At 42.4% G+C, this 16,031-nt stretch overlaps 3 protein-coding genes across 6 annotated transcripts in view; 1 reads left to right on the forward strand and 2 right to left on the reverse strand.

Moving 5' to 3' along the window:
• The window catches only part of Tim9a (translocase of inner membrane 9), a 225,468-nt gene that overhangs the window by 144,210 nt on the left and 65,227 nt on the right, over nucleotides 1–16,031 (forward strand). The gene's annotated exons all lie outside the window — the stretch shown is intronic.
• On the reverse strand, nucleotides 609–12,783 carry LOC123765017 (uncharacterized). 3 transcript variants are annotated; one of them, XM_069333415.1, is made up of 6 exons: nucleotides 12,114–12,783; nucleotides 9,426–9,638; nucleotides 5,566–5,754; nucleotides 4,542–5,243; nucleotides 2,439–2,619; nucleotides 609–2,153 (listed from the first exon to the last, which is right to left on the reverse strand). In XM_069333415.1, exons 1-6 carry the CDS (start codon nucleotides 12,190–12,192, stop codon nucleotides 2,150–2,152), a joined length of 1,368 nt encoding a protein of 455 aa, XP_069189516.1. In that variant the 5' UTR covers nucleotides 12,193–12,783; the 3' UTR covers nucleotides 609–2,149. The 3 variants fall into 3 exon arrangements, with proteins under 3 accessions (XP_069189516.1, XP_069189517.1, XP_069189518.1); XM_069333416.1 differs by having other exon boundaries at nucleotides 4,803–5,243; nucleotides 12,114–12,369; XM_069333417.1 differs by lacking the exons at nucleotides 9,426–9,638; nucleotides 12,114–12,783 and adding an exon at nucleotides 7,387–8,102 and having other exon boundaries at nucleotides 4,542–5,226.
• LOC123765014 (uncharacterized) overlaps nucleotides 13,452–16,031 on the reverse strand; it is a 29,396-nt gene continuing 26,816 nt past the window's right edge. For both annotated transcript variants that reach the window (XM_069333420.1, XM_069333419.1), the window contains exons 5-6: nucleotides 15,800–15,970; nucleotides 13,452–15,353 (exon numbers count right to left, since the gene is read on the reverse strand). In XM_069333420.1, the coding sequence (XP_069189521.1) occupies nucleotides 15,301–15,353; nucleotides 15,800–15,970 (224 nt within the window). In that variant the 3' untranslated portion in view covers nucleotides 13,452–15,300. The remainder of the gene's footprint in view (nucleotides 15,354–15,799; nucleotides 15,971–16,031) is intronic.

Below are 16,031 nucleotides of genomic sequence, written 5' to 3' on the forward strand. Positions count from 1 at the left end.
TATATGGGCATCCAGTAAAGTCAACAAGCTTTTAGGAACTACTTCAGCAGCTTTATTGGGTTACGTTCGGCAATACATACCTCTAAAGAAGTTTGCACGACCTTGCTTTAGATTTTATCACATGTAAACTTCAATTGCTTTCTTTATTATGCACCCCATACCCATCCCGTGGGCGGTGGTGTAAAGAATTACAGAGGCACATAATCGGTTCAGGAACTGAACCCTCTAGTTCGTTTAGCTAAGCAAATAATCTTTTGACACTAGTTACAAAATTATTAATGTTATATATACATGTACACATACTCATGCATACATGTACATATACATACGTATACATATATATACATACGTATACATATATATACATACATACTATACATATTTAATCACCCACACAAATACACACATCAATAATCTTTTGTGTCACAAGTGATTCAACAAGAGGCTCACAACAGTCACTATACAAGGCACTTTACATCGTCAGCAACAATGTTCTCACTTTCAATATACGCTAAATCCAATGTTCAAAACATATCCATATGTATAATATGGGATGACATTATCTGACTATGAGATCAAGCGTTGCGGGCAATCATTACACTAAAACATATTTTGCACTAGCATTTATTTATAACACTAATAATCCATTTATACAATATATATTGGGCATTTTCGTACAACGAAGATATACAGGAATTACGAGGCTACAATGACAAAGGCTTAAATTCATGAATAATTACATCTTTGTACTTTGCACGCACAGATGCAAATAACAGCAAGTTTTAACTAATAATTCACGCTTACTGTCTTGCATATGCAGCTGACCGGCCTCCATACACTAATAATAATGTAATGATGATTTGGCTTATTCAAACGCTAACATATAAATCCTTATCAATAATTGAATGTTGATGCATCACACTGCTGACTTCAAGCCAGCCTGTAATTTATTCCCAGGGTTCATTTACATTTATGTGCCCGAGGGCTACTATCTGTAGTGGCCTCGACAGGGACAGGATGTCGGCGGCTTGTTTATGTTGTCTCCATTATTCCTAATGATTTTTTTTTTCAGTTCAATTCTGAAGTGGAGGACTGTTTTGGCACTTAAATATTCGGCGGGTATGCGATTTCCATTAATCCTTGTTTAAAGAATTCATGTCGTGCTGTGTGTCCAACATTCTGGCTTGTTGAGCTTGAAGCCATTGCCCCTTGTGTCAATTACATTGGACCTTTTCAAGAAGTAGTCTAGATTAGGCTTCCAAATTGTTCAGTATTATAAATGTTTCTACCAAAGAAGTTTGTAGGGTTGTGAGTCCTGTGGCCTACACTCGATGCTGTTATCAGAGTTGATATAGTTCGAGCATACATTACAAACTAATACCGCTTTACACTACAGTACTTGGCAAGCATATTTTTATTATGGATTTTACCTTGCTATTCATTTTAGCAATTAAATATAGTATTGCTCGATTTATTTTTATTTATGTATATACACATCCAATTTTCACATATATGATACACGAGTGAGCTCTTATCATTATTGTGTCAATATATTGCTCTTTAGCTAATTCAAAAGTATACTCCCCTGAAGCAAAAAACTGTGATGTATTACAAATCTTAGCGTCTCACAATATTGACATGGATGTCGCATTGTCTGCTCGTGGGTCCTCGGTTAGCTTCGAACAATTTAATGCTATCAGTTTAGTGACGTTACGAGGCCTCGAGAGGACGGGCTGGGTTTAGCGCCTGAAATTTGTACGTCGAGTCTCCTCGTGCGTCGCCGGCTCCAGAGGATCACATCACCTACCGGAATCCCTACCCTTCACCAGGCTTTCGTTACGAGGCCCACTGGTGAGACCATCTCGTCCTCTCCAGTTGCCACAACGTCACACAAATGATATACTAAATGGCCCGGGCCACTAAACCTTTCAGAGATACTCTCGCCGACCCAGATGGCGTGTCATGCGTGCTGGGAGGCGACGCTGGCCCCTGTCCTTCAGGTGTCGTCTGTGGCGAGCCTCCGCGAGGGAACATCCCCGCCTCGTCTGTGGGAGCGACGGTGACGGTCCTGGAAAGTCTTCCGGCTTGTTGACAGTCATCTTAGAGAGGATCAAGTTCTAGGTATTCGTAAGTGTGGTTCGCAGGGTCGTTATCTGAGGAACATTAAACACGAGTCGTTTAAGCATTGTTTAACAATTACCTCAACTAGCTCATCAAAGTTTTATTACTTCATATTTTATATATTTAACAGTCAAATAAAGTGCCAATTTGAATAATTATTATTATTATTATTTTCATTATTATAATTATTATTAAAACGTGTTACAATTTGAAACAATTATTATGATCATTTAATAAATTAAACATTCTGGATTAAATTTTAAAATAAACAGTGAATATAAAGGCAAGAATTCAAAGAGAAAGTGTTGACAACTGACTTGGAAGAGAGGTGACGGTGTAGGGGGACGGTGTGGGGGTGAGAGGGGCGAGATGGTGGTGGTTGTCGACGTACAATAGTGACCTTGAGGAAGATGGTGACCAGCAACAGCAGCAAGCACACCACTGCCAGCACCAGCGCACTCCACAACACCGCTTCTTCTGCCTGGACCAGTCCGACCTCTGCAAATACACAAGTTAAGTGTCCCTATTTTTCGCTTGTTACAACTTGTAATGAAGTTGTTACATATTTGTATAACCTTTTTAGGACGTATTAGAACGTTGTTACAACTTGTTAGGTGTTAAAACTTGTTCGAACGTTGTAGAACAACGTCGTAGTTTCGTAGTGTGTTTGGCACTCCACAACACCGCCTCTTCTGCTAAGTAAACACTAATATTTTATCCTGTTTTAATTTCCCTCTTTGTAATACATGGGTCAAGATAACACTGATGATATCAGTTGATGGGGTTCGATAAGCTGAGGGAGGTCAAGGATAACCCAGGATCTCTTATGCCAGAATACTGCGCAATACAAATATTAAGAGATATTCTAAAAGAGGGAGCAGCCACACACTGTGGTGTATAAAAGGTCTCTGGAAACACAAGACCAACCATAAAGTTTGAAGACAGCCAATGTAGTACCAATTTAATACATGAAACTGAATTTTCACGCATGAAAATTTCAAAAATTGAAATTTTGTCATTGAAACTTTTAAAAACTTAACAAGTTAGAGGATGTTGATCCGAATATTTTCTTCGGAAGGTCAGCTGCAACACAAACAAGGAGCAACGGTTTCAAGCTCAATAAGCCACAATGTAGGACTGAGAAGCGGAGATGCTTTTTAACCCACAGGGTTATTAACCCATGGAACCGCCTACCCGCCGAAGCCGTAACTGATAAAACTGTGCTGAATTTCAAAAATATACCTGGAAAATATCAAGGCAAATAGTGGGCGAGGGACTTTCGACAAGCCGCTGGTTTCTTGTCCTCGTCGAGGTCACAAGGATTAGTGGCCCTTAGGTTAATCAGGTAAAATCTGAAATATTCATGAAAGTCACTCAGAAGATTGCGATAAAAAAAGCTAATAGCACATCTGGAGATAATTAAGGGACTTTGTAACACGACCAACACATATTTAGGAATACTAAATCTTGCTTCACAAGACAAACCGGTGGGCAGAGTGTATATCTTTTGGTTGTCAGGAAACCTCCGACACAGTTCCCCTTAAGAGAGACTTGCATACATTGGACAAAACAGACAAGAGTGACAGGCAAGGAGTTCCGGTGGATAAGTCAGTACCGACACAACACAACAAAGCGAGGTACTGTGAGGAGAGATCTCAGGTTCGCCAGATGTCACCAGCGGAGTCCCACAGGGTTCAGTACTCGCAACTATCCTGTTTATGATATATGTATATGATCTTTCAGCGGGAATAGACTAATTCCTTTCAAAGATTACAGCTGATGTTAAAATTATAAGAAGGGTTATGACAGATGAAGATAGCAAGAGACTACAAGACTACTTGGACAAACTGAAAACATAGTCTAATAAAAGACGACTAGAGTAACTCAAATAAGTGCAAAATATGGAAAATAGGTGAAGAGAGGAGGACCCGAACACAAGGAACGAAATAAGAGATGAAATTCTTCAAGAATCGAACACAAAAAAGAATCTGGAGCTTGGTATCACACCCAGATGTCTCCTGAAGCCTCCTTTAAAAGCATATCATCAACACCATACGGCATATGCCACTATAGGCACTGTCAATAGAAATGTGTAAGGGATCAATAAGAACCTTATATTCCACATATGTCAGACCATTCCTGGAGTATGCATCTTCAGCATAGAGGCAGTATCTAATTAAGCACAGCATGAAGCTAGAGAAAGATGGGTTAGGTTTTAACTAAGGCTTTGTAGTGCTGCTTTTGGCACAGTTAACCTCACCTAGTTGTAAAAAGGTACCCGGGAGGGCAGCGGTGGCGGGAGGAGCGGATGAAGGCAACTCTACAGGTAGGAGAGGAGAGGAAGGCACAGCAGGTCCCCCTCCCCCCCCCCTGTCGCTAGTTCATATATACACATACTAACCGAACATATAAATACTAACCTTGAAAATCATCAGTTTGGGAACTATTGTTTAAGGGATAACAGAAATTAATAGTGGTTGGTGAGGTGGTTGTGGTAATAGTGGTTGGAGAGGTGGTTGTGGTAATAGTGGTTGGAGAGGTGGTTGTGGTAATAGAGGTTGGAGAGGTGGTTGTGGTAATAGTGGTTGGTGACGTGGTTGTGGTAATAGTGGTTGGTGAGGTGGTTGTGGTAATAGTGGTTGGCGAGGTGGTTGTGGTAAGAGCTGGCTGGTCCTCCTCACCTGGCTCCTGGCTAGTGGCCCGAGGCCGGCAGAACACGGCCCACCGCACGTTCTCCGTCGCATAAAAAGTCAGGTACAAATCCTTGGAAGGCACTTCTCCTGCATAAAGTTGAACATGTCCCAGATTGCAGACTGGGTCCTCCGGGCTGCAGCTGGAGGCGGCAGTCTCGTACTGGAGTGTGAGGTTAAGTGTGTCTATCCTGTTGTTCCTCTTGTCTCTGGTGTACTCTGGCAGCGCTCGGAACGCGAACCAGTGAGTGTTGTTCATTATACTGCCCTTTGGGTAGAAGCCTCTCCTTCGGGACCAACCAGCGTCTCTTAAAGCATATATGGTCCTATTGGGTGGTTCCGAGCCCGTAACTCGTCCGTAGAAGAGCAAAGATCCATTACGTCCGTCTCTGAAGCTCTTGTGAATGGTGGCCTTCTGGAACTGGAAACATCCTGGAACACCCCAACAGTGTGAGACCCGCCACTACCACAACTGACTCATTAACAACTTCACACTCAACACTGGCTGGTAACTTTGTGGAACTACAAATATTTATAACCAATTTATATTATAGACATAACACAAGCTAACTTTAGCAATAATAACACTATTAACATCAAGGAAAATAATTTTAACTTGAATAAAAAATATATAAATTTCGTGATTAAGACATTATATATTCTAAAATAAAATATTTAAAAAAAATTAAGATCGCGACAATAAAAAAAAATCACTCAATAGTTTCCTCCTCTCTGTGTCTGTGTTTTAACTCACCGTCGTAACAGCCGTAAGCAACGTTGACGAACTCCTGGGACACAACATGAACGGTGCTGGCGTCTCCGAGGTGGACCTTGACCAGCTGCTCCTCGACCCCGGAGTCCCGCAGGTACACGCTGGTCCTCCCTCCTCCCCGACGCACCACCACCGTCACCAACTCTTGCCACGTCCCGGTGCTGGTGTCGACTGGGGAGAATATAAGAATATATTAAACTGTTGAAGGCCTACTGACCCATGCGAGGCTGCTCTTCTTTATTACATCCAAACTCGTTAATATTTACTTCAAACCTTCGCTTGGAACAGTCCAGCGACCTCACGTCTCTTATGTGTTAACTCGTTTCCCAAATCAACAACCCTAATTCAATACTTTACATCATCGACCGTAATACTGGAGAGACCAGTGATAACAGCATGTTTGCTGACGATATATATATTGGGCGTGCAACGAATTCAAAAGAAAACCCTAAAGAAACTACGAAATAACAAATGCCTAATGCAGTTTAACATTATTATATACAAATTTGTTAACCTAGATAAAGACAGTGATGCTATGTACTACATCAATACTGCTGTGATAAGTATATCAAATTGTGCGAGAGACTTGAGAGTGATGTTCAGCAGCGATCCGAGGCCCAGACAGCAATACATCACTGCACAAAATATTACAAACAGGGTGCTGGGATTTATTATATGAACCATCAGCAACAGAAACACGAGCATCATTCTTCAGTTACACCTAGCACTGGTGAGGCTCCACTTGGATGAGAATAACTCATGCAAGTCCTAATCTACTCTGGCTAGAGAGACGCTGGACAAGGTGGACACGATCCAAGTGTTCAAGTGGGTTATGGGTATAAACAAGGGAAATATAAACAGGATTCTGAAACAATTTGAACATGTCAGAACCCGCCTAGCGTGGACCAACAGATCTGCTGCTGTGCTTCACCATTCTTTTCTTCTTATTCTCAACAAGGCTTCCTGTCCCCCGATACAATGAATTATTATTATTATTATTATAAAAAGATAATGAAGACAGGATTGATTTATCCTTAGAGTTTCCGTTAACATGAATACTGTTCATACGCTAAGAATTGTGTATTGAAGTAGGAGCGTCAGAGGTAGTACTATGGTTGACAGAGCCCGGGTGCATGGGGGGGGGGGGAATTATGTGAAACCCCCGATTAGGCTTCAGTGGAAGCCTCGGGATCCTCGTGCGTGTAGTAGCACCCACGAGGATCCCAAGGTCCACCCAGTAGTAGAGGACCTCGGAGGTCCAGACCATAGCCCTCGTGATGTGTTCCCGTGGGGACACTTCAATACCTTATGGTGCACGAGGTCAAGATACGAAACATGAACCACCTACAAAAACAGATTCGAAATTCAGTTTTGTGTACAACACCAAATGTGTTAACGCAGTTCGTCATGAGTGAGAGAGTCACATTCGTATGTGTTTTCAAAGTAACTGAAACGAGGCAAAGCATATTTGTGAATAAAATAAAATTTTGATAAAACATGTTAATTTTCACTCTGCACTCAGGCTGTTGAACCACCATGTACAGTAGATAATTAAAGTAACTAACATTATGTAAGTTAACATCGTGTCACTTTATCACCAGTTTCCCCAGAAGTCCCTGTACTGCCTCACAGTTTACCATGAACACCTGTTATCCTGGCTGGGTTGCCACACTGTCCCTACATTCCACAAGGATAGCAAGATATCCAGCAGTTCCCACTGTCTACAGAGTACCCCATATCTTTAAAGGGTTTTCTCAGTCTCAAACATTTTACTGACTGCGCATAAAGTCTCAAGCAGTTTACCTTAATCACCGATCATATCTCTTTATGACCTTCCAAACTGCAGTTACCATCACGTCGACAGTTACACAAGCATCACTAAAGGGCACTTCCACACCATAGCCGCTGCTCTCTCCATGAACGTCGATGTAGCCTCCGACACCAGTGACATCCCTGGGCCTGGTGGGCCAGCTTCCTCTGCGTCACTGTCCTCCGCCAGCGAGCACCACACGCCGTGGTCGACGTCCCTCCACCACAGAGACAGAAGACACTCCACAGGGCTCCTCTCCCACTGGCCACTAGTAGCAACCCGTCCTCTCGAGTTGCCACAACGGACAAATAAATGGTGTACTAAAATTATCGAACCTATCCTAACCATCAACCATGTATAGAAACGTGAATGCTTATGGATTATAGAACACATTTATTTGTCCGTTGGGGAATTTGACGTCAAACTGTGGTATATTATTCGAGAGAACAGGTTGAATGAGTCTTGGCCTGATACTGACGACGGGCCTATATGGTGGCAACTGTAGACAAGCTGGTGACTGAACCATCACCAGAGCAGACCGTCCTCATAAACAAAGGCTAATTAATCATTAATCCATCCTCCAAACCCCACTCTTTATAATTTGTTTTCATTTTGTTTACATTCTTGTAAAGCCAATAGCACGCATAGCGTTTCTATAAATGTTTAACCCGCATATTGCAAATACAAATACTTGCCAATAGAATGTGTTCAAAGAGAGAAAACTCACGACTACTGAGGTCAACACCTCACAGCACCTCTCGCCTCTCTCCTCCTCTCTACAAAATCAGACCTTTCAGAGACGGAGTGCGAAGCTAGAGCGCGAGGCTACACGCTAATTACACACAGAAATCACAATAGCGTGATGCATGAAATGAACAAATCCACAAAGGCCGTGACGAGGATTCGAACCTGCCTCCGAGAGCATCCCAGTCGCTGCCTTAATCGACTGAGCTACGACATTGTCAAAAGAGTTGAAACCTAAGTTCTATTGAACTTACTGGATCCTGCAGCCTCTCCGAGACACAAACCAGGGTTTTAAACAACTCCCCCATGCACTCGAGCTATGTCGTAGCTCAGTCGATTAAAGCAGCGTCTGGGATGCTCTCGGACGCAGGTTCGAATCCTCGTCACGGCCCTTGTGGATTTGTTCATTTGATGCATCATGCTATTGTGATTTCTGTGTGTAATGAAGTAAGGGCGAAGAGGGAGAACGGCCTATTGACATAGTTCGAGTGCATGGGGGAGTTGTGTAAAACCCTGGTTTGTGTCTCTGAGATGCTGCAGGATTAGTAGAACGTAAGTTCAGTTCGGTTTCAACTCTTTTTGACCATGTCGATTAAGGCAGCGTCTGGAATGCTCTCGGACGCAGGTTCGAATCCCCGTTCGGCCCTTGTGGATTTGTACACGCTAATGTAAACAAAAGTGTAAGCCACAACAGTCTTACTCTCCCTCTCCCTCTAATACACATCTCTGAGGAGGATTACATTTAACTACAAACATAATGAAAATTGATATCATGAAAAAACAGCAAAATGATATTAACACATAAAATCGTGGCGCAGTCCCCGTGGCGTAGTGGTAAAACACTCGCTCGGCGCTTCGCGAGCGCTTAGGCCTGGGTTCGTATCCTGGCTGGGGAGGATTGACTGGGCACCAATCCTTAACCTCTGTTCATCCAGCAGTGAATTGGTACCTGGTTGTTAAAATATTTGGCGGGTAATATTCTGGGGAAAAATTAGGATTAAGGACCTGCCCCAAAAAGTTATGTGTGTTAGTGGCTTTACAAGAATGTAAGAACTCTTGTATATATAAATATAATACAAAAATATAGGTCATGATACCGTCATAAGAAAGATGCTCACATGTTGGTGTACGATGACTAATGCTCATCACGGGGATGTGATGATAATGATCATCAAAGTGATAGTTAATTACTGTCAATTGTCTCCTGGCTCGTACTACTGAGGGAGCAACTTCACCAGTGATGTGGCTCATTCCTCAGAAGATTTAAATTATAAAGTATTATAATTACCAGCGCTGGCGTTGAGGACAGGGCAGCCATCTTCCCTCGGTTTATAAGTGCTCTTATGAAGGACCTGGGCCACACAGTCACCATTGTTAGTAGTGATGGTGGTGATGGTGTTGTTGTCGTAGATGTTGTTGATGGTGATGATGGTGTCGCCGCTGGCCTGGAGGGGGACGCTGGGACTCTGCTCCCCCTTCTTCACGGGGTACAGGAAGCACTCTGGGGAAGATGGAGGACGCTGGAGGTGAAAATGGTCCACATAAAGGTTAAAGGGAATGATGGTGTTAGTGATCAACTAGTGGTGACGTCACAGACCAGAACCAGATGCTGTACTACACCTTGTACACTGTACAGTGGGGATGTTCATAAACAATGTTGACTAAACCACACACTCAAAAATAAAGGGACCACGACGTTTCGGTCCGTCCTGGACCATTCTCAAGTCGATTGTGAATGGTCCAGGACGGACCGAAAAATCGTCGTCCCTTCACTTTCTAGTGTGGTTTGGTCAACATATTTCAGCCACGTTATTGTGACTCCTCGTCTTCATAAATAATGTAACACTGTACAGTGTGGATGCTCAAAAACAATGTACTCATCATGGCAGTGCCATTGTCGTAGTTCTGAGTTCAAATGAACAGATCTCTACACAAACAAGGCAAAAACAGACAACTTGTGAGGAAACAAGGCATGTTGGCTGTTATCTGGTTATCTAGGCTGAAGACTGTCTTGTGAGGGCCGTCGGGTCTGACAGTAGGAGTCGCAATAAAGTGTTGTGTTAATTTTAGTAGTAAACTGTTTTGTCGTTCATTGGATCGGTTCGATCCCAGTATGCAAGCAGCTTTTTAGTACTGACTCCGTTAAATTAATAATTAGCAAATGCATTTGAAATTAAAATTAACCTAACGATGATTTAATATAAAATACAGTACATGGACATTCTTTGTTTTACCTTGTATTTTCTTGTAAGAACGTTTTTGAAACTGAAGACACAATATAAAATTTTAGTTGCCTTTTCGAATATATTTTATATATCTTTAATAAAATATTGTGTAAGTTATTTTATTTCTTAATATCATGAAACGTATCCAAGACCATTAGTCATAAAAAAGAGGGTACTGGCGATTTATAAATAAAGTTATTCCCTCTAAAATTCAGCATGAATTTTAACAGGAAATGTCGTCAGAGACGCCAGGGATGACACATGGAGTCTAGAATATTTTCCTTCCTTTCGGCCAGTACCGTCACTCTCCATGCTCTCTCAGTACTTTCCTCGGCCAGTACCGTCACTCCCCATGCTCTCTGAGTACTTCCCTCGACCAGTGCCATATATGGCGTCAAACTGTGTGGTGTACTATATCACGGTACTATAATGTCCTGCTATCACCTCATACTTTTTATCACGTAGTCAGGCCATTTCCTTGGGTAAATTATGTAAATACATGTAATATTTGCTAGGTAAATAAAGAAGATCGTTAGCCCCGTAAGAGCGAGGCTGCTAATCCACCCCCCCCCTTCAGCTGAACAGGAAACCATTATCAAAGATGCCAGACGATAGGAATTCTGACCTTTAAGAAGATCTCGCATCCACACCACTCAGTACCATCTGAATACTCAACGCTGTGCTCACAGTGTACCATCCAGGTACGGTACACTGCCATGGTACCGTGATATCCTGCTCCATCTAAGGCTCATTCATGTAGCCGTACCTCCCTCTTTTGTAATCTTATGTAAATATATTATTTATTTTGATCTTGTATAAGCCTTGTAGTTAATGTCGTGTGTCTGCGCATTGTGTTCCATGAAACACCTGAGGTTAAAGTGTCCCAACATCATCAGGAGGACGACTATCCAGCAGCATCAAAGGGGACGACCTATCCAGCTGCATCGAGGGGACAACCTATCCAGCAGCATCGAGGGGACAACCTATCCAGCAGCATCGAGGGGACAACCTATCCAGCAGCATCAAGGGGACAACCTATCCAGCAGCATCAAGGGGACAACCTATCCAGCAGCATCGAGGAGATGACCTAAAAATATTATTGTAACTTAATATTCTCAAAATAGAGCAGAAACAAGCAGAAATGTTAGACGTACTTGTGTCCCTATTGTAGTGTCTACTATTTGAAAAAGTTTTTGTTTCCTTATTGTAGTGTCTTCTAGTTGTAGAGGTTGCTGAAGTGTCCCTATTTACAGTCTGCTGCCTGTAGAGACTGTTGTAGTGTCCCTATTGTAGTGTCTGCTGGTTGTAGAGTTTATTTGGCGTGTCTGCCGACTGTAGCAGCAAAAACAATTGGATGCACTTTTATTAGTAGCAGTTGGTTCGTTATTTCTCCTTTCATATCAAATTTTCATGTCTTATCTCCCTACGACTCTGCACCACGTCCTGTACAGTAACATTTCTTGTCTAACCAGCAGTGTTGGGGATGGGGAGAGGATGCCAACAAAGGTCAACCTTTGTTGGCATCCTCTCTGACTCTTTTCAGAGAGACCATAGTGATCTCTCTCTGTCTCTTCTCTCTCTCTTCTCTCTCTCTTCTCTCTCTCTCTTCTCTCTCTCTCTCTTCTCTCTCTCTCTTTTCTCTCTCTCTCTCTCTCTCTCTCTCTCTCTCTCTCTCTCTCTCTCTCTCTCTCTCTCTCTCTCTCTCTCTCTCTCTCTCTCTCTCTCTCTCTCTCTCTCTCTCTCTTACTCACCCTCCACACCGCTGGCGAGGCCCGCGTCTGCAGTGATCACCATCAGGCACCACCACACCACCGTCCACTGGTCCACCATCCTGGTCTGGCTGGGGTCCTCCCTGGATGATCAAGTGCACGGGACCCGGCTCCGACGACGTCCTCTGCCCCCGCAGGCTGCGCCAGGACTGCAGGACGTCCCTGCTGGTCATGTGTCACCTCCCTCAGGATGTGGGAACGGATCCTTGGCTGTGGAGCTTATCGTTTCGTCACGTGCAAGATAGTGCCAACCCACGCTGAATTCTGATGCTTCTTTATCTTAATCATAATCATCATCATCCTTTTCATCATCATCATTATGTTCTTCACCCTCTTCCTCACAATATTCTTCTCGCTCTTTAACTCTTAAACTGAAGTCTTCGGAAATCCTAGACAAAATTCCTGTGTATTGGAGTGGTTCTTGGTGCAGTTACTTATTTATATAATTATTTTCAGTCCCCGTGGGGCAGTGATAAGACACTCTCCATGCGCTTCGCGAGCGATCTGGCCAAGGTTCGTATCCTAGCCGGGGAGGATTGACTAGGCGCCAATCCTTAACTGCACGCCTCTGTTCACCCAGCAGTGAACGAGTACCGCTGTTTCAATCTCCACTCTGCTCCAGCAACTTTCTCATTGGTATATTACACTATTATAATTTCCTTGTGCATTTTAAAAGAGCGAAAAGGTGAAGAACTCCATAGCTACACCAGAGTGCATGCGGACTATTAGTGGAAGCTGGTTGATGCAACCGATGGAGCCTACAGAACCCGTGAAGGACACGGTCGTGTCTCGGGTTGAATATCTCTTGAGCACGACCCTCAGTTCGCTGGTGCAGTCTCCGCTCTGCTCCAGCGACCTTCCTACCCCTCCGTCCCTCCTCCTCCTTCCTTCCATGTTAAACACAAAATTATGCATCACTTATATGATGAACACTGATTCATTCCCACTGTTGAGAACACTGCCTCGCTCCCGGTGTTGATAACACTGCCTCGCTCCCAGTGCTGAGAACACTGCCTCGCTCCCGGTGTTGATAACACTGCCTCGCTCCCGGTGCTGAGAACACTGCCTCGCTCCCGGTGTTGATAACACTGCCTCGCTCCCGGTGCTGAGAACACTGCCTCGCTACCTATATTGTTCAAAAACATAATATACCTGCTGGAAGGTCAGTAATTATTGGCTGTGGCCTTTTCAATCGTCCAGAGGTGGATAGGCCTTAACCCCAACACCAAAGCAGTCCCTATGGAGAGTACCTTAGAATAAATATAAGTCCTTATGTAGTGGACTTTATAAACTCTCGTGGTTAAAAGGTGGACAGAAAATAAATGTCATATGTTTATTTATAAGAAATGTACAATGGAGGAGCTTGTCATGACGACTCTGCTCGACATTATTATTTATATTTGGACTACACATTACACTTAATAAAATACCAGAGTTCCCCGTCGCCAGAGACAGACATCGGCTGCCGGGTAAGCCAGGGCTGCGTCCGGCGATGTTACAACTGGCTTCGTAGAGATAATTATTATACCAGACCGAGATTATTTATTAGTTATATGAATAAATTAAGTCCATCACTATAATTTTTTTCATAGTTACTTAAAAACCTTCTCCTAACATTTTAATAAATGTAAAACTAACCTAACTTAACCTAGCCTTACCTAACTTACCTATACTTCACAGGGAGAATTTGCCCCGAAAAGAAGGTAAACAAATATATGCGTAAACTCTGAACAAAGACTTGAACATTCATAGTTAAGTGCCAAACTTGACCTACATTATAAGTCCAATATTATACTACTGATATGTCCTGAGGACAGGTTATAATATATTGTTATATACATATTACACACAGGAATATATCGTGTATTTATATGCTAGAGAGAAATAAAGCAAGAAAGACGCCAACAGCTTCTATGAGTGTGAGTCTCAACGTGAAGGTCGTAAGTCTCTAGGAGAATGGACTCTCATGAAGGTCTAAAGTCTGGGAGATGAGACTATCATGAAGGTCGTAAGACTGTCAAGATCACATGATTTACAGATTGTTTCAGTTGGAATGATCATCTTCAGAGAAGGATCCTCTTCTTTGCTTCTTCGATATTCTTAGTCTCGTCTGCTTACTGGAGATTCCATGCTTTTGTAATATTCTTGGGCTTCAATGTCTAGTTCTTGAGTGTCTTCGTCTAGAGATGTGGTTTCTTGATCTTGAAATATCGAGATGGTGAATTTGTGGAGGCATCAGTGACATTCTCTGATGTTTCTTCTCCAGATGATGTAGAGGGTTCGTCTCAGGCAGACTGCTCAGGTGCTGCAGCGGCAGCTGATTCAGTGCCTGGAGGTGCTCAAGCTGATGTTGAAGAATCAGTGGATTCTATAGTTGCTGTTGCAAGAGCCGGTGTTTGACGTTGTATTGCAGGATCGCAAGTTGCAGCAGGAACAATTCCACTAGTAGGAAGCCCTGTAGACGGTGCTGCAGGATCAAGGGCCTCTGATGCTTGTTTTGCACGAGGTGCTGTTGGAGTTGCAGAATCAGAAGGTATAGCGATTTGCGATTCCTTTAACCTTGATTAAAGAATTCATTTACTGTTGTGTGTCCTACGTTGTGGCTTGTTGAGCATGAAGCTATTGCCTCCTGTATCAATTACATTGAACCTTTTCAAGAAGTTGTCTAGATTAAAAGTCTTCCAAATTGTTCAGCATTATAAATGTTTCGATCAAACAGTATGTAGGTAGTTTTTAGTCCTGTGGACCTCACCCGATGTTGTTATCAGAGTTGACTTAGTTCAAGCATACATTACAAACTAATACCGCTTCACACTACACTACTTGGCAAGCATACTTTGATTACGCATTTTATCCTCCTATTCCTTTTAACAATTAAATATTTTACTGCTCGATTTTTATATATATATATAAATCCCATTTTCACATATTTGATGCATGAGTGAGCTCTATCACTATTTTGTCAATATATTGTTCTTTAGCTAATTCAAAGGTATATTCCCTATTGCAAGCAGCCTTTCAGAGTTGAGGAAGAACCACTAGTGACCTATTAACTTAGCCTGCCAGTCACGTCAGTTAAACTTCTCTTATGGCATTATCACCAGCGGGCTGGGTTATGGCTCCGGAGCTAAACGGTCCTGGGGAGTCTTCTGGCTTGGTGACAGTCATCTTAGAGAGGATCAGGTTCTAGGTAGTCGTAAATGTGATTCGCAGGGTCGTTATCTGAAGAACATTAAGCACGAGTCGTTTAAGCATTGACTAACAATTACCTCTCGCATACAAAGTTTCATTTACTTCATAGATTATATATTTAACAGTCAAAGGTAAAGGAATTGTCGGGAAAACGCCAAGCCATTACGACTACATAGCACTGGGAAAGGGTCAGGATAAGGATTTGGTTGGGGAGGGAAGTTTAACAGTCAAAGACAGTGCCAATTTGAAAAATTATAATAATAATAATAATAATAATAATAATAATAATAATAATAATAATAATAATAATAATAATAATAATAATAATAATAATTATCTTCATTATTAAAACTTGTTACTATTTAAAGCAATTATTATGATCATTTAATAAATTAAACATTCTAGATAAAACTTTAAAATAAACAGATGAATATGAAATCGGCCAAGAATTTAGAGAGAAAGTGTTGACAACTAACTTGGTAGAGAGGTGACGGCGAGAGGGACGGTGTTGGGGTGAGAGGGGCGAGATGGTGGTGGTTGTCGACGTACAATAATAATGTTGAGGAAGACGGTGACCAGCAACAGCAGCACGCACACCACTGCCAGCACCAGCGCACTCCACATTACACGCCACAACATCGCCATTTCTGCCAAAAAAGAACAATATTGAATCCTGTTTTAATTCCCCTCTTTGTTGTACATGGGTCA

The sequence above is a fragment of the Procambarus clarkii genome, chromosome 29, assembly GCF_040958095.1.
Source record: "Procambarus clarkii isolate CNS0578487 chromosome 29, FALCON_Pclarkii_2.0, whole genome shotgun sequence".
Taxonomy (NCBI): domain Eukaryota; kingdom Metazoa; phylum Arthropoda; class Malacostraca; order Decapoda; family Cambaridae; genus Procambarus; species Procambarus clarkii.